This window comes from Lupinus angustifolius, unplaced genomic scaffold (genome assembly GCF_001865875.1).
Source record: "Lupinus angustifolius cultivar Tanjil unplaced genomic scaffold, LupAngTanjil_v1.0 Scaffold_289, whole genome shotgun sequence".
Lineage (NCBI taxonomy): Eukaryota > Viridiplantae > Streptophyta > Magnoliopsida > Fabales > Fabaceae > Lupinus > Lupinus angustifolius.
The window spans coordinates 373,302-398,051 of record NW_017727607.1 but is presented as its reverse complement, the minus strand read 5'-3'; the positions used below and the strand labels follow the sequence as shown (position 1 = coordinate 398,051).

At 34.7% G+C, this 24,750-nt stretch overlaps 1 protein-coding gene across 1 annotated transcript; it reads left to right on the top strand.

The window, feature by feature from the left end:
* Positions 1–8,531: 8,531 nt before the first annotated feature.
* LOC109340944 (protein ARABIDILLO 1-like) lies at positions 8,532–24,437 on the top strand. The gene is made up of 13 exons (XM_019578713.1): positions 8,532–8,718; positions 9,189–10,542; positions 10,693–10,851; positions 10,939–11,019; positions 11,150–11,281; positions 12,219–12,346; positions 13,453–13,540; positions 14,553–14,647; positions 16,000–16,063; positions 17,066–17,241; positions 17,778–17,999; positions 23,891–23,975; positions 24,094–24,437. The coding sequence occupies exons 2-13, from the start codon at positions 9,193–9,195 to the stop codon at positions 24,268–24,270; spliced, it is 2,757 nt and encodes a 918-aa protein (XP_019434258.1). The 5' UTR covers positions 8,532–8,718; positions 9,189–9,192; the 3' UTR covers positions 24,271–24,437.
* The last annotated feature ends 313 nt before the right edge of the window (positions 24,438–24,750 follow it).

Sequence of the window (24,750 nt, the reverse complement as noted above, 5' to 3'; positions counted from 1 at the left end):
CATACATAACATTATATAATTAGTAGTATCTATTAATTAAAAAATCATCAATAAATTTATAATTTCATTTTTATTTGATTCTATAATAAGATTAGTATAAAAATACATATTATTATTATTATTATTATTATTTGACTCTAAAATAACTATAAACAATATGTTATGATTCATATTATTAATATTTTAATATTGCTATAGTAACATTATATTTTAATATTACATAGGTACCCATATTCCTTTTATTTTTAAATAGTTATCCTCATCTTTTTTTAATTTTATAATTTCATCATTATGCATTAAAGTAAACTCGTTGAACAGATTTTTCAACAGTTTCTAAAAATAAAATTGTCAAAATCAATTCAACTAAAAAATAAGATGAAAATTTGAAAAATCCAATAATATAAGAAATAACGATAAAGATATTGATTAAGGAAAAACAAATTTATAATTTTATATTGTTATTGTCCTATAATGGTTAATGATATATTATGGTTTATCCATAATATATGAATCATAATATACATTTATTTATTTGATGAGAATCAAATTAATTAATATATTTGACTATTTAATTTAATTAATTAACTGTCTATAATAACATTTTTTTAACTCATCCAGAAAATTTGAAATATTCTATTTCTTTAAGAAGTTAAAAATATAATCATTTAACTATTTCTTTATCAATAGAATTGTAAATGTATATTAAGTTTACAATGTTAAAGTAATTGTGTAATGTGCTCAATAAATCACATACATTGTAGAGTTAATATGTTATATCATCATCTTATTATATTTGATCGTTTAACAAATTTATAAGTTATAATTATGAAAATTTATATTACATTTTTGTAACCGATCCATAAATTCAAACAAAATATTATATAAATAGAATTAAATATTAATATTCAACAAATTTATTAGTTATAAAGTAGAATATGAATGAAATTAAATTGTCTTCGGTGGTTATGACTGATATGATGATCACATTTACTATGATTAATTAGATAAAATATATATGTTCAACAATTAAACATGTCAAATTATTTATGATGAGAATAAAAAAGATTAAAGATTATTACTAATATAAGGTTGACACATTCAGATCTAATTAAAGGGAGAGTCAAACTGCAAACTTATTATTCCACTAACCTGTAGATATGCTTTAAGGTATAGTCAAATTACAAATGAAGAGAGAAGATGATAAAGGCGAGATAAGATGAGAAGATAAATAAATTCATAACAACAAACAAACAAATACAATATTGTAACGTGTAAATAAATGTGTGTGTATATATATAAATGGAGATCGAGTACATAACATAGTTATTCAGAGTTTGATCATTGTTAAGGATGAAATCCTTGTAAATCAGACACTAACGAAGATGATTATTGGAAGAACAAATCTCCAAAATAATAAAATCAACAATACAACTTATACAAAATAAACAAATCAATGAAATACTAAACAACAAAATCAAAGAAAAAAATAACAATATACATACATAATAAACAAAAAATCAATTAAAAAATCTAGAAAATAAGAATATATCTAAAAATAAACAAATGAATGAAAACATTAATAAAAATATACTTTAAACAACATATTTACAAAATAAGAACAAATCTACAATGATGAAGATTGAGTAGCGAGATATAGAAGTCATCATATTAGGTTAATAAATGAAAAAAATCAATAAAAATGCATTTTAAACAACATATTTATAAAATAAGAACAAATCTACAATGATGAAGATTGAGTAGCGAGATACAGAAGTCATCATATTAGGTTTAAACAAAATGAAGATTGACGAATGAAACATTAGATCGTAGACATGTGAGAGAAGAAGAGAGAAATATGAAACAAAATGGGGAGAAGAAGAGAGAAATATGAAACAAAATGGGGAGAAGAAGATGGACATATGAAATGATAATGGAGGGAGAAGTAATTCATATGTGAAAAAGATTCAATCTTCTTTATTGTGAGATGTAATTTCTTCATAGAATAAAAAACAAATGAGTCCATTAATCATTAGAATTAAAATGTATAATGTACAAAAGGGAAGATACAATGTTGAAAGATTCATATGATTAATATAGACATGTTTTGGAGGGAAAGTTTTAATTGAGAGATTGACACATGTCATGAGAGACTTAAGAGATTGACACGTGTTATGAGGATATTTTTTTATTATATATGTAATAGATAGATAGATGGGCAATTGGAGTTTTTTTTTTGTATTATCTCTCTCATTCTATGCGTTAGAAATTAGTCTCTCTCAGAATTTATTATTTTATTTGTCTAATGAATTTATCAGTAAACAATGCAAGATAATGATTTAATTGATAACACTTTATATATGTTAATCTGAGCATATCTGGTCTGAGTTTATCACTACACACTTAGTCCTAGTTTCTTCATCTTTATTAAATGCATCATGCAGTATAGCAATAATATTGCACTATGTTTATATTAACTCATGAATTCATCATTTATAAGAATTAAAGTCAATTATGTAAATCGCTTGTGTGCACCATGTAAAATGAGAATAAATAATTTATTTGTTTGCTAATTGATAGGATTTGATTTAACTAAAGGAAAATCGTATTTTATGATTAAAATACATGTGCTGAGAATTTAATATTCTTAAAGCAAATATATATTTCTCCCAAAAAATGTATGTGCTCGGTTGAGAATATTTAGTTTGCTATGATTGAATTAATATGACATTTATTTATGTTTGTATATTTTAATTTGAATGTAAGATAAAATTAATATGATCATTGTATGATTATTATTTTGGAGCAATTTCTCTTAATTCACAAGCTTAAAGTGTTATATATTTAATGGTTCAAACTTCTCTAAAGGAAGCCAACTAGTCAAGTTTTATTTAAGTGTTTTGTACCTTGACTTGCCATTTTTTTGGGGAAGAAAAACCTATTCTTGGTGATAACAATACTACCGAGGATGAGAAATATGAACTTAAGGCATGAGAACAATGTAACAGATTGAACATTATGTTTATGTGAAATGGCTATTACAAACAACATCTATTCCAAAAACAGAAATTGCTAAAGAATATCTTAAATTTATGGAAGAACAATTCCACTCTATTGATAAGTCACTTATTAGTACATACCATTGAGATGACTAACACTAAAGGAAGACTAGAGTTATTGGGTATGGCAGTAGACGATACCTTTATGGTTCAATCTATTCTGAACTCATTATCTTCTGAGCATGAAGCTTTGCAAATCAATTATAACACCATGAATGATAAGTGAGATGTTAATGAATTAGTTGGAATGTTATCAATCGGAAAATTGGTCAATAAAAATATTGAACCATATTGTCACAAACAAGTATAAAAAGTATAGTATTCACAAAAGTTCAAGTGCTATTATGTCGTTCAACTTAACTATTATCTTAAGTAGAATTTGTTTGTATTAATTTGTTGTTATTTAAGTTCATAAAAAACTAAGTTAAAAACTTTGGAAATTAATATGATAAAATGTGTTGGGATTAGACTTTACTATTAACCAATCTATATCAACATGATTCAAAATACAAAATCTAACTAAACAATGATTCTTTAAACATCATTTCTATCTAACATCATTAGGGTCCTAATGAGTAGATCAACAACTCATTTCCATAACCATTATTTACATCTAATCATAACAAGAAAGAGGTTTAACTACTCATTTTCATGGTATATAGAACAAAGGAGTAGAGAACATAAATAGCTCCATGGAAAGACAAGTGGATTCCTCAAAATTGCTATGTTGATTCCTCACACCTCTCTCTTGATTGGGCACACAAAATCAAGCTAAAAACCTAGAAAATGATAAGATGTGAACTTTTTCAGTTCTCCAAAAGATTGATCCCGAAAATTGAATATCCTTTGTATTTAAAGAGTTGTGAGATCGAGTATTCTAGCTTAGCGAGACGATTCTCGCTGAGCGATGGCCACCATGTAAGTTTCTTTCATTCCGTGCAACATGTCTCTTTGACCAAGATCTACTTTTCGTGCTCATTCATAGCAGGCTCTCTCAATGAGTGGTGGAACCAAATATTTCTACCTCATTCTCGCTAAATGAGGATGGGCTCGCTGAGCTAGGTCTTTTGTCTTGCTGAAGAAGAACATGGCTTGTTGAGCGAGTTCTGGTAATTATGAGTCCCAACTCTCCGCCTCATACTCGCTAAGCGAACTACTTTTACTATTTCTTCATGATTTTCACACCCTTTTCTAGCCAAATGACACATAATTGAAATATTCATGAATGAGACTTTGTTAATCGTACAATATGCAATCTATACACAATCATGTATTAAAAGCTAATATAGAATAAGTCTGGCACTTATCAGCTACTCATTCAGAAGGAGAATAAACTTAATAATTCAAGGGTCATTCTATTAGTTCAAGGAGGTCACAAATCATTGAACATAAAAGACAAGAATTTTAAGAAGAGAAGACATACATTTGGGAAAGCGTGACATGTATGTAAGAAGGAATGACACTTTGAGAAATATCATCCTAAACATTAAGCTTATTTCGAAAAGAAAGAGATTCCTTACGATGCAAATCACAAGCCAAAATAAGATGTTTCTCTATATGGAAAATTATATGAAGACTCTAATTGAGGGAATTAATATTTATTGTTTGATCATGGATATTGACCATCACTTTGATCCTTTTAGGATTCTTTATGTTACTTCAATGAAAGATGTTTCTCTATATGGAAAAATGTATAAAGACTCCAATTGAAAGTATTGAGACTTATCATTTGATCCTTGATCTTGGCCATCACTTAGATCTTTTTAGGACTCTTTATGTACCTTCTATGTCTAGGAACTTATTTTCTATTTCAAAGTTGGATTCTTGTGATTATATATTTAGGGTTGGACATGATTTTTTTTCCAATTTATGTAAGAATTTTAAACTTATTGATTATGGTATTCTTATTAATGGTTTATATAGATTGAAACTCCATGATCAATTTTATGAATATCTACTTATTGAGTGACAAAGTATTGGAGTTAAGCATAACTTGCTTAATGAAAGTTTTGTATACTTCCCGCATAAATAGTTGGGTCATATATCCAATGAAAGATTAGTAAAAAAAATGAGATTTTAGTTGTCTTGATTTATGTGTGATTGCATCATGCAAAGCAAATTAGAGACAACAAGAAAGGTGCCACAAGGAGCAACTAGCTTTTTGAAATTATATGCTCTGATTTGTGTGGACTTTTTCACACTCTATCTTTTGGTGGAGAAAAGATGTTTTATCACCTTTATCAAATATTTTTCACATTATGCACTATATATTATATAAGATCAATAAACAATAAATATCACTTTTTTTTATCAAAGTGAAAATTATATAAGATCAATAAATATAATGTCTCATATTACTATAAATAATAGCCCAAAAATATGACTTGTCATACAAGCATGTGGTATCAATTATGCCTTTGCCAATACATATTTTTTTGAAGAAGGTCTTAACAAATGTTTGACAATAAAAAAATAAGCTTAAAGTAACTCATTTGAAGTCACATTAAATATTTAGTTTATAAAATTGGTGAAACCATACCAGTGAAACCATACTAGTGAAACTTAAAACATTTGTTTTGGAGACATAAAATGTTTAAGGATATGAGATTCTTCATTTGGCAGCTCAGTCATAACTCGATTCCGACAAATGCGTTAAGAACTACAATGGGTATCAACTGCTCTTCTTCTTGCATCAGATATGGAGCATAAGTCGAAACTGTACATCATTGCCTTCGAGACTGCCTCTCTGCAAAAGAGTTGTGGAAAACTATGAGATTTGTTAGAAATGATTTCTTTGAGATAGGTGTCTAATGGACGACCTAGATGCCACTTACATTCAACCAACTCCATTCATCTAGTGTGATGGACTTGTCCACCACATGGTTACGTTGTTCTTAATGTTGATGATAACTCTTTTATAAACATTGGTATTGTAGGATTTGGAGGTATTCTTAGATATTCAACTTGCAAGTTCGTCTTTGATTTCCCTTAATCAATTGGTATTTCTAACAATTTGAAGGCATAACTTATTGTTGCTTACAAATGATTGGACAATTGCTAGAGTAGAGGATATATAAACATTATTTGCATGTCTAATTCAATGGACACTATTTCATTTATAACCAATGTGTTTTTGGCTACTCATACTCATGCATACTCTTCCATAACCCACTCAATTAGTGACCTTTTGAATCAAGACTAGCACATAAACCTTCAACACTTTCTCAAGTAAAGAAAACTCTTTTGTTGAATTCCTAGCATAGCATTGTGCTTCAAGAAAACCTTTGACATTGTTTAACATTTCATATCATAAGCTCAAAACACATGTTGCTTGCTGATACTATAGAGAGTTCTTTTGTAACTCACTAAAATCACATTTTCTTTCTTTCCAATGCAATCCCTTTTTACTATGTGTTGTAGTGTTCCATTAAATTCAGAAATTGATTTATTTTCCTCATGATATTTCCATTTATGAGAGTTTGCTAATAATAACTTTATACATTTTATTCGATTTAATCTAAGTTTTATATTGCAACGCTAGAAACTACCATATGATAGAATTGTCGAGAGTTTATTAATAAATAATCATATCATTATTTATATTGGGAAATATGGTATACAGGTAATCCTTTTTACAAGGCCTACTCTTTGAGTTAACTAAATCACAATGTAAAGATAATTAAAGGAAATCATTATTAGGAAATAACCATATTCGTTCATGAATTTCAACATACTTATCCAAAAAAATTGTTATTTTTATTTATTTGTCAATAAATATTAGGTGCGATATTTTTTTTTTGTATAAATAATTTTGTACAGTTTTTTCCATCATATACTATATTTATACGTTTTAAAATTAAATATTATTAATTTTATGGTAAATACTATGGTCTAGGAATTTAAAAGACCTAATCTATATCCTCTTAGTCATAGTTGATTACAACATGATCAATTATCTCTCAACTCTAGCATATGTTGATGTTTGAATTTCACACTTCTAAAATTTTATAATTTAACTATGATATTGTTATTATCAAATCACAATTGTATCAAGTTTCATATAAGCAAACGAAACAATGATGCCAAATTCAAAATCATCTCATTCAGTAATTTAGCAAAAGACAATGCTAACTTTTACATCTATCATATTCATTCGACCCAAAGCTATCTTAATCATGATATGATCCTAATCGAGTACAACTTGAATCCAAGCTAATGTCACTATCAAGTCAAATATACATTAAGCTAAATCCATCATTTCAACATCCCTAATCAATGCATTAATATTGTTGATGCACTAAAAATGTGTAAAGAATGAGATTTTAGTGGTCTTTATTTATGTGTGATTACATTAGGAGCAGAGATAACAAGAAAGGTGTCGCAATGAGCAACTAGTAGCTTCTTAAAATTATACACTCTGATTTATGTGGACCTTTTCACACTCCATCTTTTGGTGGAGAAAGATGTTTTATCACCTGTATCAAAAACTTTTGACGTTATACACCAAATATTATATAAGATCAAAAAACGTGGATCTTTGTATTCTTTAAAATTGAAAATTATTGATTTATGGTAAATACTAGAGTCTAGGGATGTAAAAGACCTAATCTATCCTCTTAGTCAATAGTTAATTACAACATGATCAATTATCTCTCAGCTCTAATAGATGTTGATGTTTGAATTTCACACTTCTAAAATTCTATAATTTAAGTATAATATAGTTATTATCAAATCACAATTGGATCAAGGTCGATATAAGCAAACGAAGCAATAATGTCAAATTCAAAAATCATCTCATTCGATGAGTAAGCATAAGACAATGTTAACATTTACGTCAAACATCTTCATTCGAGCCAAAACTATCTCAATCACGATATGATCCTAATCTAGTACAAATTGAATCCAAACTAATGTGACTATCAAGTCATCAAGTCAAATATATATTAAACTAAACCCATCATTTCAACAACCCTAATCAATGCATTAATAATTTTGATGCACCTCCATTATCCAAGAATTTTGTTAAGCTATCAACTTATCACCAACACTTATTATCTCCAAAAGTAATATACATGAATGATCACTCCTGTATTAATGTTAAGAGAATAATGTATCTCCTTATATCTGGATATAACTTATCTCCTCTGACCAGTAAAAATGTGACATGTGTGCTATTTTGTTTATTTAAAAAAATATTTTTATAGAAAATGATGAAACATGACAGATGTCATGATTTCACTGGCAGAAGAATATGACTTATCTCCTTATATCAGGAGATACTCTATTTCCTAATATTAATAATGTATTTCTTCAATACTAGTGCATAAATTTTAAACTTTAGTTTTTTACATTATTATTGTATAAGTTTTAGTTTTAATTCTTAAATAATAAAAGTAATACAATGCTCCAATATTTTTGATAACATAACATGAAATTATGTAATGCAAATGCGACATAGTATATAATTGATGTACATTTTATGAGCTGTAGTTTCATTCACAACCTTGTTCTTGTTCTTCTTCTCTCTCCCATCATCTCTTCAATGCTGTAATTCTCTTCCTTCATTCCTTCAATCATCTTCTTCTTCCGCCTCCTTAACATAACCACCACACCCTTTTCATGGTTCCCTTTCTATTCTATATTCAATCTCACCCTGAAAAAATGTTCTAGTTTTTCTCCTCTCAAATCCTATAAAAATTCATTTTTTACTGCGTTTTATAGCTTGATTATCATACCCAATTGTGTGAATTGCATCTGATTGGTGTCTTCTAGATTCATAGAAAAAAAACAAAAAAAGAGAGCACTTGTCTGTGATTTTACATTCATATAAAATTCTGGGTTTTTCTCTGTTTCCATGTATTTGTAGTTAGTGTTTTCTGCATTATTGGTTCATTGCATTGGTGCTATTAGTAATCAGTAACTTTGATAAGAGTAGTAGGGTTTTTTTTTGTTTTTTTATTGAAGTTAAAGGGTAGGTTTTTTGTATGGTATGATTGTGTCAATAGTTTCTTGATTTGAGTATTTGTGATTGATGTTGCCTTGGTGAATTAGATTTATTTGTTTCTGTTTTTTTTTGTGATTTGGGTTTTTCAGTTTGAAGGAGTTTGTATTGCTTTTGCTGTGATTTTGTTGAGATATGAGTCGTAGAGTGAGGCGGAAAGTGGCAAGGGAAAGCAAAGTGATTGTGGTGTCTGGGAGTTGCCCTGAAATTCAAGATGAAATCTCGGATTTAAAATGCCAAGGGATTGTTGATTGGAGGAGCTTACCTAATGATACAGTGATTCAGTTGTTATCATGTTTAAGCTATCGAGACCGAGCATGTTTATCGTCAACTTGTAAGACATGGAGGTTTCTCGGCAATTCGCCATGTTTATGGACTTCACTTGATATCCGGTCCAACAAGTTTGATGCCAACATGGCATCTTCACTTGCTCCTAGGTGTGTGCATCTTCAGAAGCTTAGATTTCGTGGGGCAGAGTCTGCCGACGCAATAATTCATATCCAAGCTAGGAACTTGCGTGAATTAAGTGGAGACTATTGCAGGAAGATTACTGATGCGACTCTTGCAGTAATTGCGGCTCGACATGAGTTACTTGAAAGCCTTCAGCTTGGACCAGATTTCTGTGAAAGAATAAGTAGTGATGCTATTAAAGCAGTAGCACATTGCTGTCCTAGATTGAGCAAACTAAGGCTCTCTGGTATTATGGACGTAAATGCTGATGCTATTAATGCCTTGGCTAAGTATTGTCCAAAATTGACTGATATTGGGTTCATTGACTGCCTGAATGTTGATGAGGTTGCATTAGGAAATGTGTCATCACTTCGTTTCCTTTCTGTTGCGGGGACATCCGGCATGAAGTGGGGTGTCGTTTCCAATCTTTGGCATGAGCTTCCTAACTTGATTGGATTAGATGTTTCGAGAACTGATATTGGTCCTTCTACTGTTGCAAGGTTGTTAGCCTCATCGCAGAACTTGAGGATTATGTGTGGTTTGAATTGTCCTATCCTCGAAGAAGATACTAGCTTTTCAGCAAGTAAATATAAGAACAAGTTATTAATTTCCCTTTCTACTGATATTTTTAAAGGTCTAGGTTCTTTACTTTTTGGTGATACAAACAAAGGGAAGAATGTGTTTTTGGACTGGAGGAATTCTAAGAGTAATAATAAGGAGCTTAATGAAATTATACCCTGGCTTGAGTGGATACTATCACATACACTTTTGCGATCTGCAGAGAGCCCTCAACAGGGTCTGGATAAGTTCTGGATTGAACAAGGTGCATCACTCTTGCTTAGTCTAACGCATAGTTCTCAAGAGGATGTTCAAGAGAGGGCAGCCACGGGTCTCGCAACTTTTGTTGTAATTGATGATGAAAATGCCCGGATTGATTGTGGAAGGGCTGAAGCAGTTATGCGTGATGGTGGCATACGCCTCCTTCTCGGCTTAGCAAACTCTTGGAGAGAAGGACTTCAGTCTGAGGCAGCTAAGGTGCTCCATCTTACTCTTGCATGCATAACCATTGTGCAGTTTATATTCAATATTTAATGCCTTTGAATGCTTTATTCAGATATCTAACCAAATATCAAACGGGCATACCATTGTGTGCGTTTCTATTGTCTAAACTTTGTAAATTTGTAGGCCATTGCAAATTTGTCCGTCAATGCCAATGTGGCCAAAGCTGTCGCACATGAGGGTGGAATTGATATTCTTGCTGGTCTAGCTAGGTCAACGAACAAGCTGGTGGCTGAAGAGGCTGCTGGGGGATTGTGGAACCTCTCTGTCGGAGAGGAGCACAAGGTTAGATTTTATGTCTTGTTTTGTTTTTTGATGTCTGAACTTCAATGCATAGTGTAAAGTAAACACTGAAGGAGGTTTCCGTCGCAGGGTGCAATTGCTGAAGCTGGTGGAATAAAAGCTTTAGTGGATCTTATATTCAAGTGGTCCTCTAGTGGAGAAGGAGTCTTGGTTCGTTTCATTGATTTTATGGTTTAGAACGTGTTTAATGCCTTTTATATTGCTTCTTAGTTTTAGTAATGGAAGTTGGTGTTGTACAATGGTCACAACAATAGGCTGATTACCTAGTTTTCTTCTTCAGGAACGTGCCGCTGGTGCATTAGCTAATTTGGCAGCTGATGATAAGTGTAGTACAGAAGTTGCAGGTGCAGGAGGCGTACATGCTCTAGTGATGCTCGCTCGTCACTGCAAATTCGAGGGAGTGCAAGAGCAGGTAATGCTACTTTCTATTTTTTGTATTGTCTAGTATAGGACTAAAATATTTGAACTTCTACCTAATTGGATAGAGAATACCTTACCAATGAACTATTTTAACTAATGGTAGTTTTAATATGATTTTATAATTGTCTTCATGATTGATATTCATTTTTTCGTTTTTGGGGTGCCAAGAAGTGCGGGAGCTGTTAGATTTTGAGTGATGGGATTATTTGGTTTTACTTACTATTCTTAACTTGGAAGTTAGAAGGCTTAGCAATGCCTTAAATCCCTGGATATGGATGATGTTATCACATTACGAGGTGATTTGCTTGCATCTAGAATACCTGTCCAATTCTTGATCCTTTATTGGTTTTCTGGAGCCATACTCTCTGTCTTCTCTTTCCCGTTTTGAGTAGATAATTACTTAGGCAGATAACTAGAAGAAGAATTGTGGATTAACTATTTCTATATGTGGTTTTCAAAATAATGTGCCGATTTCCATTTTTATTTATGCTAATCTTAGGACCTTTGATCACACCTCGTAAAGTTATTTTTACCTTTAACTAAATTGAAAGAAAAAGGATAGTCCTTGGATATGCCGTTTCAACTTCGATGGAGATGTTGTTTACATCGTGGCTTATTCTGGTCGAAGGTCATGTACCAACTGTTGGATAGCATACATGTTGTAGACTCATAGTTGTGATCTCGGCATGTATAGTCAATGATAGTGGTGATCTTGCTAAGATGTGCCTTATTGTTTCATATGCATTGCCTTCATGGTTAAGAACAACAATAACAATGGAGCCTTATTTGCCATAACGGTTGACTCTGACTAGAATTTTGTTATTGTTTAACTTGATATTGATTCTTCAGTTGTTTTCTTTTACAATGCCTGCCATTTCCATTGAAGGAATTGTTGTGGAATAAGAAATGTTACCACTCTTAAATATTAGGCTGCTCGTGCATTGGCTAACTTAGCTGCTCATGGAGATAGCAATACTAATAACGCTGCTGTTGGGCAAGAGTCGGGTGCACTTGAGGCACTTGTTCAATTGACACGTTCTCCCAATGAGGGTGTCAGGTAATCTTCTATTAGTTCTTTACATATATGTTATTGTACTTATTGCTTTTGATGATATTCACGGGGTTAGATGGAAAACGGAAAAGAGCTATTGAGAAGGAACAGAGGAAAATATGTTTTGCTAATGGGATACTGAAATTGTGATACAAAACACTGACCCTAAAACCTCAAATAAAAAATTGTACTTGTCAACAGTTCCCCCAAGCTTTTTACGAAAAAACTATCTCAAGCAAAATATATATCAAAGTTAACCTTATATCTTGTGACTTTTTTATGGGCTTCACAAACTCTAATTTGAATCACAGTAGAGTTTAAGAAAACGAGCACTGCATGAGACAAGCAGCTGGTAGAAATTTCTTGCTGGAATTAACAGCGAAAATTTCTTGGCCAAATACATAACAGCGCTCAAGATTGGTCAAATAACTTATCCAAATACATCACAATCACCATTGGGAAGCCATAATCAGAAAATTAACTCGAAAATTGAATTTCGGTGAACCTGAAAACTTTTGGATGGTATGTAGAATGCTAAAATTGGATCTGGTGATGATATCATAGACTTACACAGTCAATGATAATTTCAAGTCCCTGATGCTCACATGTTTAGTGGAGTTCGTCCTAGAGTTTGACCTTGTCGCCTAACCTGAGAGAAAATAGAAGTAGTCAGAAAATAAGTGGTGTTTAAGTCGTTTTATAATTACTTGTCAACTAGAATGTAACAATGTTATTTCGTAGTTCTAATTTTTACCATTATATTATCTTTAACGTTCCTCTATGGATTTATTTAGCACAGCTACGCTCAACTGGTATTGGATTGGCAGCTCGGAACAGAATTTTATTTTATTTATTTATTTATCTTTATTTTTATATTTAACTTTGTTTCTTAGTTTAGAAGTAAGCTGTATCTTTTCGTAGGTAGGCAGACATACAAAACAAAAGGAAATTTTCTTAAACTATGTAGACCTGGTGCTACTGACCATTCCCTTTTGTTTTTTAGGCTATTTTTAATGTTGTCCCTTTAGTGCTCCTTCTCTTTAACCCGTACTCTTGTTGCCAAAACGGTACATTCATTCCTTTGTTGATTTTACTTTACTATCTTTTTACAGGCAAGAAGCTGCTGGTGCACTTTGGAATTTGTCATTTGACGATAGAAATCGAGAAGCTATTGCAGCAGGTGGTGGAGTTCAAGCCTTGGTATGTTTTTTATTGTCAAACATCAAAAGATAGCATGATAAAAGTTGAGAAAGCTTTTTGAGAAACACTGCATAGCTTTCCGTGGCCTATTTTTTATTATATAGACAAAAACCATATCCTGTACAAAATACATAGGATATTTTGTCAGAAATCAAATCCCTTACAAATAGGTAGGGGATATCATCTTCATGTCTACGCAGAATGTTCTGTCAGCTACAATCTATTTATGCTAGGAAAATGTGACAGCTATAAGCTATTGTATGTAGATAATAATCAAAATAAACACGATGAACATGTGAAAAATAAAATAACAGCAAGGCCTAATAATAGTTCAGCACGGGAACTATTAGAATATTATGGCCGAACTCCACCGAAAACCTAGCTCATAGGGGGAGGACTGCCCAAGTTATTATAAATGGCTCTTTGTTCGTATTCTTTACTGATGTGAGACATTAATAAAACATCTCCAAGACTACATATCTGGAGCATGAAGTTTGCAGGACTATATATTTGGTTGCATGGTTGGCAAAGCATAGAGTCATCTTTGGAGCGAGAGGAGAGTAAGATCGTAGAAGTGGTATAGTGTAACTCCACCTAAAATACAATTTTACATTTTAAAAAAAAAATAAACATATATATACCCAGAAAAATAACATAGATAAGAAATTTGTAAATCATAAGTCTCGTAATATACCATATACTGCCAAATCAAAAGGTGTTGAACAATGAGAAGAGAAAGTTGCAAAAGTAAGAAAGCAAGAAGTTGCAGGCCTTAGGGGATAGTGGAATGGAAGGTAGCAAGGTCTAGACAAATGCAGTACTAATATTTGACAACATTATTATGGTTACTATTTGATATAAAAAGTATTTTATTAAGGCAAAGAAGATGATTACACTGGTAGGAAGATTGCCATATTTGAAGAGATATGGTTCAAGGTTTCACAACCATTTTCAAGTTAATTAGTAATGGCTGTGGTGATGAATAAATTTTCCGACATTGTGGTTTATGCAGGTTGCTCTTGCCCAATCATGTTCTAATGCCTCACCTGGACTTCAGGAGAGGGCTGCTGGCGCACTTTGGGGATTGTCAGTTTCGGAAGCCAATAGGTACTTTTAAGAATTCCATTTATCTTCATCTTGATAATATTGCTTCAGTGAATCTTGGTCCTTTTACAGCATTTTCTTTTAGAACTCTCAGCATATATGATGGAGAAGTCCTTTGGAGTATGTCTGGTTAGGATAACTTTTCAAAATAAACACTCTTTATTATTTGAAAAAAATTATTGATATTTTTCCACTTGTTTGCTTAAAAATTTTAAAAAATGAATTCTTGAAATAAAAAATGATTTCTGGAGAAGCCACATTTTCTTGCTTCTGGATTTTTGTTGCCAAAATAGGAGAAAGCACAAGTTAATTTTTTTGACAATCGTCCCTTCAAATTTTACAAAATGACTCCTAATATCCTCACTTTTTCCTTCCTAGGGTTCCTTTCATTTTCATTGTTGTGTTTTCGAAAACATCCTCTTCTCCTCCTTCCATAGATGAACTTCCTTCTCCTTCGAAATACAAAACTTGTACTACAAATATATAGCTGTAGGGCATTGAAATTTATAGCTGTAGGGCACAGTTATGAAGAAATGCTCCTGTGTAACACACTCTGAATATTCATGTTTGTGTTTGTTGATAAGAGAGTGTGTCAAAATGTATTGATTGGGGAATTTGTAGATGTTGTGTAAAGATAACTACTCTTAAGAGAAGCAACCAATTCTAGAGAGAGAAGAAAACTGTAAACCAAACTTTCTATTATTAGCTAAAAATTACTGAGACAATGAGAGGACACCTCTATTTATAGAGCTCAAACACAACTAACACAGTTGACTTCTAATACACGCTAACTAAGCCAACTAACACAGTCGACTTAGATTACAAGCTAACCACTAACTATATTCCGTAACATGGCGGTTCCAATCAATTCCTAATGTAAGTTATTTTGAATTAATTCATTATAAATTATGTAACTAATTTTGATATGTTTAGAAAATTCTTTTTATTGAAATATGTTCATTGAAAAATATATTTTTGTGCTTCACTGTACTTTCATTGGAAGAAAAATAACTTTTCCAATTTACACTAAATAATTTTTCCCAAATTAAAATCACTTTATAGACTTGTAGGCAAACATTATATGGCTTCTGATTTTACATACTGTTTTTTACCTTTATAGAGAATCATTTTATTATGTCTAAACATATGAGCCCTTAGTCTACTTGTAATACTTCTGTTCATCTTAATCCATTTTAATGAGTTTAATGTACCATTCTTCTTCCTTTCTGTGTTTCCTTTCTTTCCCTTGACTACTATATGGGTTTGAATATGTTCACTTTTTCATTGCATCATTTCATTATATTTCTACACTAGATCGTACTAATATTTGTTAATATTGATCTTTATTTGTTTAGCATCGCCATTGGACGAGAAGGAGGTGTTGCACCTCTGATTTCACTGGCAAAGTCCGATGCAGAGGTAATTTATTTCCTTGACGACCAATGTCTATGAATCTATTATTTGTTTGATGTCTCTGAGTCTATGTATTTAATCAATGTCTATGAATATACTTATTTAGTAAACGCAGTTTTAGAGATTGCTAAAACCTTAAAATTGTGGGCTCAATTGTGGTTGTAAAAAAACCATGTACCATCATGCTATAGTGGGTTAAGCTGGTGGTTACACACAGATATTACATTATTTTATTGCTAAAACCTTAATGAATATTTTCATATGTTGACAATATCTTCTAGTCACTTTAATCTAGTTGTAGAAATTCTTACCATACCTACTGTACCCTTTACCTTTGACCTTTGGCACAATGATAAGGTTTCTCCCTTATGACCTGGAGGTTACAGGTTCAAATCTTGAAAATAGTCTCTCGACTTATGAGAGATAAGGTTGTGTATATTTACCTTCCGTAAACCCCTCCAAGTGAGAACCTCTTGCACTAGACTACTACCTATTGTACCCTTCACCAATTGAATCTGAAGATTGAAAGAATAATATAGCTGCTCACTTTGGTTGCATACATATAAGTGTAACCATCATGCCAAAGGTCTGAGTTTCCTTAGTCCCGGTGCATCTAAAGATGTACAGTAAGAAAAGCCTTTAGGAAATGGACTACCATATGAATTTCTCGTCTTTCTATTTTTTATTTTTGTTATATTTTAGTGTCTTATGGTAAGACTTGAAAGGGATAAATTGTTTATCTGAATTGCTTGAGTGGTTTGTGGACTCGGCCTTTTCTATTTATAATCAAAGAGTACATACATGAATCCTTTAACTTTCGGGAAATAAAATCGGAGAAATAATGACAAGATAAGATTGCATAATCGTATATGTAAGCCTAATCAAATATAGTATCTTCTAACTATCTCAACATGTAGTACTTTGTGTATTCTACTGTATGAGTTCTTGCCCATTTATTATTCATATATGTAAAACCTATATAATATCCAAGCCATATTCCACTTTCAGGATGTTCATGAAACCGCTGCTGGAGCACTATGGAATCTTGCTTTCAACCCGGGTAATGCTCTACGAATAGTGGAAGAAGGAGGAGTTTCTGCACTTGTCTATCTTTGCTCTTCATCTGTATCAAAAATGGCCCGATTCATGGCTGCATTGGCATTGACTTACATGTTTGACGGGAGGTAATTAATATAATTGATTGAAATATATTACTATTTCTCTTTGATTACAGAACTGAAGCTTATAAGGAACTTGTTCACATGAATTGTCAAATATAAGATTCACTGTCAGCGTTGGAAACTTTACCTTTCTACCTGTTTGTTACTTCTCCCATATCTCATTCCTAGAATGAACATGTGAAGCAAATGATAATGGAGACTTTAGATAAAATAAGCATGTTTAGTTTGTGGATTAAATCTGCATCGAAAATGTTTTTTTGGAGAGAAAAGTTGTATCCGGTTTAATGTAACATGTTTGAGAAACCTGCCTAAAACATAACCTTTTTGTTCCTACTAAAGAATATTAATCTAAACAAGTAAGTTCATGCTCATTTTGCAGCTTACTATATAAGTGATTTTTCTGGACAATCAAAACGAAAGAGATTAACATATGCAAACATAATACTAATTCTATTGTTATAGTCACTTATCTAAGCTGTATATATACTTTCTCAGAGACCACTGTGCTTGATATTTGAGCATCATGACGCGTTTTGCAGAATGGATGAATTTGCTTTAGTAGGAACTTCATCAGAAAGTGCTTCTAAGAGTGTGAGCTTGGATGGAGCTAGAAGGATGGCTTTGAAAAACATTGAAGCTTTTGTCCTCATTTTTTCCGATCCACAAGCATTTGCGGCTGCTGCTGCATCGTCAGCTCCTGCGGCATTAGCACAAGTTACTGAAAGTGCTCGTATTCAAGAAGCTGGACATCTGAGATGCAGGTTTCTTTTTTACTGTCATTCTGACACCAGTAAAAGTAGTTATTTTCATTACAATTGTACCTTACTACTTCAAACACCATTTAGTCATATTTTTTTGATGATATAAGACCATTGTCAGCCACTTGCTCCTTTGGTATTCTTGGTTATAGCCAGTGTTTTAAATTGCGGTCGCGATTACAGTTGCAGTTGTGGTTATTGCGATTGCAGTCATAGTTATTGCGATTGTGGTCGATGCGGATTGTGACTGTTGCAAAGTGAATTCTTTTGTGATTCAAAAAATATTTTTGAATTCAATGCAGTCTGATGCAGCTTGATGCGGGTCCGATGTGATTGCACTGAAGCCCAATACGGCCGCATCATTGTAATTTGATATCACATTGCAATGGTAGTGGTATCATACTGCAATTGCGGCGGTCACCACAACCGCTGCCGCATCACGTGATGCAGTCTGCAATTTGAATTACTGGTTATAACTTCGAAATTTTAACATTGTTGTCTTTGTATCTTCTGTTTTCTTCTGCTTTTACTGAATAAGTAAGTGATAACACTGGTATCGTAAATGGTAGATTTAGAAGTAGAAATTTAAGAAAAGGAATGCCCCTACTCAGAATCAGTGATTCTGCTAGGGTTCTAAGTTGTTTTATTAGAATTGATAAGAAGAAGAAGAAGATTACAAAGAAGGCAAGATTCCCACGAATCTGCCCCAACTGATTCCTCAACCAGTTTACTTTACTCTCAACTAACTTTCCCTCCCATATTTTGTAAGCTATATAGGAAAACTTCCTAACTAACCTCCTAACTACCTGAGGGTATAGCTGTAATATTGCTATCCCTTAGCCACACCCCTCTTTTCCCTCTTTTGTACACATTCTTAATAATAGGTCTTTGTCTACTTAGCCTATCAATACCCCCCTCTAAAAGAACCAACTTGTCCTCAAGTGGGAAATCTGGAAACCTCTCTTGGATGATAGCTGCTTCTTCCCAAGTAGAATCATGATTAGGGAGATCCTTCCATTTTACTAACACTTCTAAGTTGCCTTGGTTGTCTTGGTGATACCTTCTGGAATGACTACCAATTCTTGTTCTTCATTCAGCATAGGGGACAACGGTTGAGGCACTTGATGAGGTTTGAGTGCTCTTTTTAGGAGGGACACATGAAACACAGGATGGATTTTGGCATGAGGTGGTAAGGCTAGTTTATAGGCCACTGCTCCTACCTTGTCTATCACCTCATAAGGCCCATAATACTTAGGGGCCAATTTAGCACAGGTCCTTCTGGCCAGGGATTTTAGTTTGTAAGGCTGCAACTTGAGGTAGACCCAATCTTTCACAGCAAAGTCCACCTTTCTTCTATGTTTGTCTGCTTGTTGCTTCATAAGGTTTTGAGCTTTAAGTAGGTTATGTTTAAGCTCCTCTAGCACATCATCCCTCTGTTGGCACAAGTTGTTCACCTCTTCTACCTTAGTGGGAATAGCTCCTGCCCTCAGCAATGTTGGGGCTTCTCTACGATAGAGTGCTCTGAAAGGAGTCATCTTAGCAGAGCTACTGTAGTTGGTATTAAACCAGAATTCTACCCAATGCAACCAATTCAACTACTGTTTAGGCCTTGGACTCACAAAACACCTTAGATAGGTTTCTATGCATCTATTTGTTACCTCTGTCTGTCCATCTGATTGAGGATGATATGAGGTACTAAACTTCAACAAGGTTTCAGACACCTTCAGCAGTTCCTTCCAAAAATGGCTTAGAAACAGAGGATCTCTATCAGAGATTATGGAAGAAGAAAAACCATGGAGTTTAACCACTCCTTCTATGAAAACAGAGGCCACATCCTTGGCAGTGTAGGGATGACCCAGAGCAAAGGCATGCATATACTTAGTGAGTCTGTCTACCACCGCCAATATGGTATCCTTGCCCCTTACCCGAGGTAACCCTCCTATGAAGTCCATAGTTACATCCATCCAGACTTGTTGAGGCAATGGTAAAGGCTGTAGCAACCCTGCTGGAGCTAGTGTAGAATATTTGTGTCTCTAGCATACCTCACACTCTTCCACATAAGCTTTGATGTCAGCCCTCATCCCCTCCCAAAACAGGAAGCTAGCTATCTTTTTATAGGTCCTGAAGTGGCCAGAATGTCCTCCCATTGGAGTCTCATGGCACTCAGCCATAGTAACAGGGATCCTAGGAGACCCTTTAGGCAACACAATCCTTCCCTTGTAATAAAGAACCCCTTTCTTCCATTCATAATGAGGATGAGCCCCAGGATTGATCATTAATTCTTGAACAATTCCCTTCCACTTTGGATCCTGTTGTAGACCTTCACCCCAAGAGTTGATTTCTTCACTGGACAGTATAGAAATGGCAGAATATATGGATTTCCTTGAGAGAACATCAACAACTGAATTTTCAGGACCTGATTTATATTGAATATCAAAATCAAGCCCTACCATCTTAACAGCCCACTTAAATTGCTCCTCTGTGAACAATTTCTGCTCAGTTAAAAACTTAGGATTTTTTTGATCTGTTTTTATAATGAAGTGCCTCCCCATTAGGTAGTGCTCCATTTCTGAGTTGCTTGGACCAGAGCCATAAGCTCTCTCTCATAAACAGATTTTTGCTGGGCCCTTGAAGATAACCCCCTGCTCCAGAAAGCCAGAGGTCTCCCCTCCTGCATCAACACTGCCCCTAGCCCTGAACTGGATGCTTCTGTCTCCACCACAAACTCCTTAGTGAAGTCAGGTATGGCCAGTAAGGGTAATTCCACCATGGCTTTCTTCAACTTCTCAAAGGCTTGGGTAGCTTCAGGAGTCCAACTAAAGGCATCCTTTTTGAGGAGATTAGTAAGGGGCTTTGCAATCCTCCCATAGTTCTGTACAAACCTTCTATAATACTCTGTTAAGCCCAAAAAACCCCTCAACCCCTTTATACTAGAAGGTTGAGGCCAATTTTGCATATCCTCCACCTTGCTTGAATCAGCAGCCACACCCTCACCTGAGATTATATGTCCCAAGTATTCAATCCTGGGCTGACCAAAGCTACACTTCTTCTGATTGGCCTTAAGTGAGTGTTGATCCAACAGAGTCAATATAGTGTGTAAGTGTTGTACATGAGTGGCTAGGTCAGAACTGTAGACCAAAATGTCATCAAAGAAGACTAGGGTAAACTTCCTTAAGTAAGGTCTTAGTATGTCATTCATGAGAGCTTGGAAAGTAGAGGGGGCATTGGTCAAACCAAAAGGCATGACCAGAAACTCATAGTGTCCCTCATGAGTTCTAAAAGCAGTTTTAGCCACATCTTCCTCCCTCATTCTGATTTGATGGTACCCTGATTTAAGGTCTAACTTGGAGAATACCTGGGCCCCCCCAATCTCATCTAGCAACTCCTCTACCAAGGGAATAGGGAATTTGTTTGGAGTGGTTACCTTATTAAGAGCCCTATAATCTACACAAAACCTCCATCCCCCATCCTTTTTCTTCACTAGGATAATAGGGCTGGAGTAAGGACTGATGCTTGGCCTAATGACCCCTGCTTCCAACATTTCAGCAACCAACCTTTCCACCTATGTTTTTTGGTAATAAGGGCACCTGTAGGGCCTGAGATTGGGTATAACTGCCCCTTCCTTTAGGTGTATGGCATGGTCATGTCTCCTGGATGGAGGTAGACCCTGAGGATCTTGGAATACTGCCTGATGTTGATGTAGCAACCTCTGTAACTCCTCTGGTATCACCTCCTTAATCTGATCTGAAGCCCTTGACTCACACTGAATGACCAACCCTTCTCCTTCCTGTTTCAAGACTTGCATAAGAGCACCCAAGGACAACTCACTCTTGGTTAGAGCAGGATCCCCTACCAAGGTAATTGTAGAGTCTTCACCCTTAATGTTCAAGATCATCTTACCAAAATCTGCCCTGATCTCTCCCAACTCTGCTAGCCAACCAATACCCAAAACCAAATCCACCCCTTCAACCCAAACAAGTAGAAGTCTTGAACTACCCTCAAACCTTGAGGATTCAGGTTGAGTTGAGCACACTTGCCTTGGCACTTGATCTGATGACCATCCCCCACCTCTACCACATAGGCCTTAGTCTCTGCCACCCTAAGTTGAAGCCTTTCTACTAGCTCCTTAGCAATGAAGTTATGGGAGGCACCACAATCTATCAACACCACCACTGTCTCCCCTTTCACCTCACCCCGTAGCTTCCAAGACTTGGTAGAAGTGAGCCCTTTCATTGAATAAAGGGATAACTGTAAGAAGTTGGCTACCTCTTGTTCCTCTCCACATTCTAACTCCTCCTCTCCTTCCTCATCTTCAGCTAGGATCAACATTCTCAGTTGTCTGTTTTTACAGGTGTGATCCCTAGTGTAGGGCTCATCACACCGAAAACAGAGCCCCTTTTCTCTTTTTTCTCTCATCTCCACACTTGTTAGCCTCCTGTAATCACCCCTAGCTTTACTCCTCTCTATCTCCTGGGAGGTCTTGCTGCTACCAATGATACTACCCCCTCCAGATCCTTCCCTCTTGAAAGAGTCTACAACAGAGTTCTCCACTGACACCACTCTGCTGAAAGAATTTCCCCTGTGGGGAACTCCAGATCTAGCATGGTTATAATTGGCCCTCCTACCCGTGACCATATTCTTCTGTTCAATTAAAATAGCCTTCTGAATAATCTCAGGTAAGGTCCCCAATTCATACAATTTCACCTCAACCCTAATTTCTTCTTTTAACCCATTCAAAAAGATCCCTTTGACATAATCCTTGTTTACCTCCTGTAAGGCCCCTACATATTTTTCGAAATCTTCTACAAATGCCTCTAACACTGCCTTCTTGTTTCAAAGCCAACAATAACTCGAAGGTATTTTGGGCCATTGAAGGTTGAAAACACCTTACCACTGCCATCTTGAAGCTATCCCATGACGGTGACGGATTGCAACGTTCCCACCACTGGAACCAGCTGAGAGCCTTACCCTCGAGGGCCACCATGGTAGCCTTCATCCTTTCTTCCTCTATCACACTCCGTAAGCGAAAGTATCTTTCTAGCCTTTGTACCCAACCATACGCATCATCCCCTACGAAAACAGGGATCTCCATTTTTCGCCATTTATCGTGACCCGAGTGTGTTTTGTGCCCTTCCACCTCTTCTTCATTCTCGCTTCCCAACCCCACTGATTCACTACTCCTTGAAATCCCTAATTTGGCGGCAATTGCTTCCAGTAGGCTCTCCACCTTACTCGTTCTTGCCTCATTGAGCTCAAATCTCAACCTAGTTTCCTCCCGTTCTTGCCTCATCTCCTCACGCTCCTGCATCCAACTATCATTTTCTTTGGCCATGCTTCGTGTAGATACCATGCGCAATCCTTCCTCGTCGTGGTGTTCCTCACTTCCCTCAGGCACCAGAATGGTGCTCTGATACCAGTGATAACACTGGTATCGTAAATGGTAGATTTAGAAGTAGAAATTTAAGAAAAGGAATGCCCCTACCCAGAATCAGTGATTCTGCTAGGGTTCTAAGTTGTTTTATTAGAATTGATAAGAAGAAGAAGATTACAAAGAATGCAAGATTCCCACGAATCTGATTCCTCAATCAGTTTACTTTACTCTCAACTAACTTTCCCTCCCATATTTTGTAAGCTATATAGGAAAGCTTCCTAACTAACCTCCTAACTACGTGAGGGTATAGCTGTAATATTGCTATCCCTTAGCCACACCCCTCTTTTCCCTCTTTTGTACACATTCTTAATAATAGGTCTTTGTCTACTTAGCCTATCAGTAAGTTACTCTGGGTTCATATAAATTTAGTATGGCATGGAGTGGATAACATAATACCATAATTTTCTACTTTCTTTCATTTCTTTTTTGGGATATTACCATATATTTTCTAATTGTTCTGCAGTGGTTCTGAAATTGGAAGATTTGTTACTATGCTACGAAATCCATCATCTGTACTCAAAGCTTGCGCGGGTTTTGCTCTTCTCCAGGTAACTGTAACAACCTGATATATCCATCTCAACCAATACCTTGATTTACATTTGTACATGAAGTTTGTCTGAATTCTGACAAGATTGTCTTTCTTCTGTGTCAATCTTTCAATTGCAGTTTACAATTCCCGGTGGACGACATGCAAAGCACCATGCTAGCCTCATGCAGAATGCAGGAGCAGCAAGAGTTCTTCGTGGTGCGGCTGCAGCAGCATCTGCTCCACTTGAAGCGAAAATTTTCGCCAGAATTGTTCTTCGCAATCTTGAGTATCACCAGATAGAGCACACAATCTAGATCAATTCATCAATTATTTACTATCCATAAATCAACTGGTTCTTCTGCTATCTTTACTCCTTTGGAAGTGCTTGGTAAACAGTGTTTCTTAATTTTATATACATTACTTCCCCTTGTATTAATCATTTCAAAGGCTGCAACAGATAGGCACATTGATATAAATTTTATTGACTATGTTTTTCTTTGTACTATTCTTATGTATATTAGAGGGTGAGTTTTAGCATAACGATAAAGTTATTTGTTTTGTGACCTAGATGTTATAGGTTTAAAGTTTGGAAACAATCTCTTCATTTGTGAGGGTAAGGCTTCATACATCTACTTTGTTTAGACCTTATTGGTTAGAAGTTTCGTGCACTGGGTCGCGCCCGGATAGGGAACCAGGGCTACGACCTTACTGCCACCAGGAATCATCCACCTTTGGTTGAAACAAAAGGCAACCAGATGAAGAAAGTTCTCTTCGTTTTCACCAAGTGGTAATTT

What these genes read in the sequence shown, in the direction of transcription:
- LOC109340944 (XM_019578713.1), top strand. Translation starts at nt 9,193, where the DNA reads ATGAGTCGTAGAGTGAGGCGGAAAGTGGCAAGGGAAAGCAAAGTGATT. An exon ending in TCTCCCAATGAGGGTGTCAG is followed by an intron (nt 12,347 to 13,452) that starts GTAATCTTCTAT and finishes ATCTTTTTACAG; the next exon opens with GCAAGAAGCTGCTGGTGCAC. An exon ending in GTGGTGGAGTTCAAGCCTTG is followed by an intron (nt 13,541 to 14,552) that starts GTATGTTTTTTA and finishes TGGTTTATGCAG; the next exon opens with GTTGCTCTTGCCCAATCATG.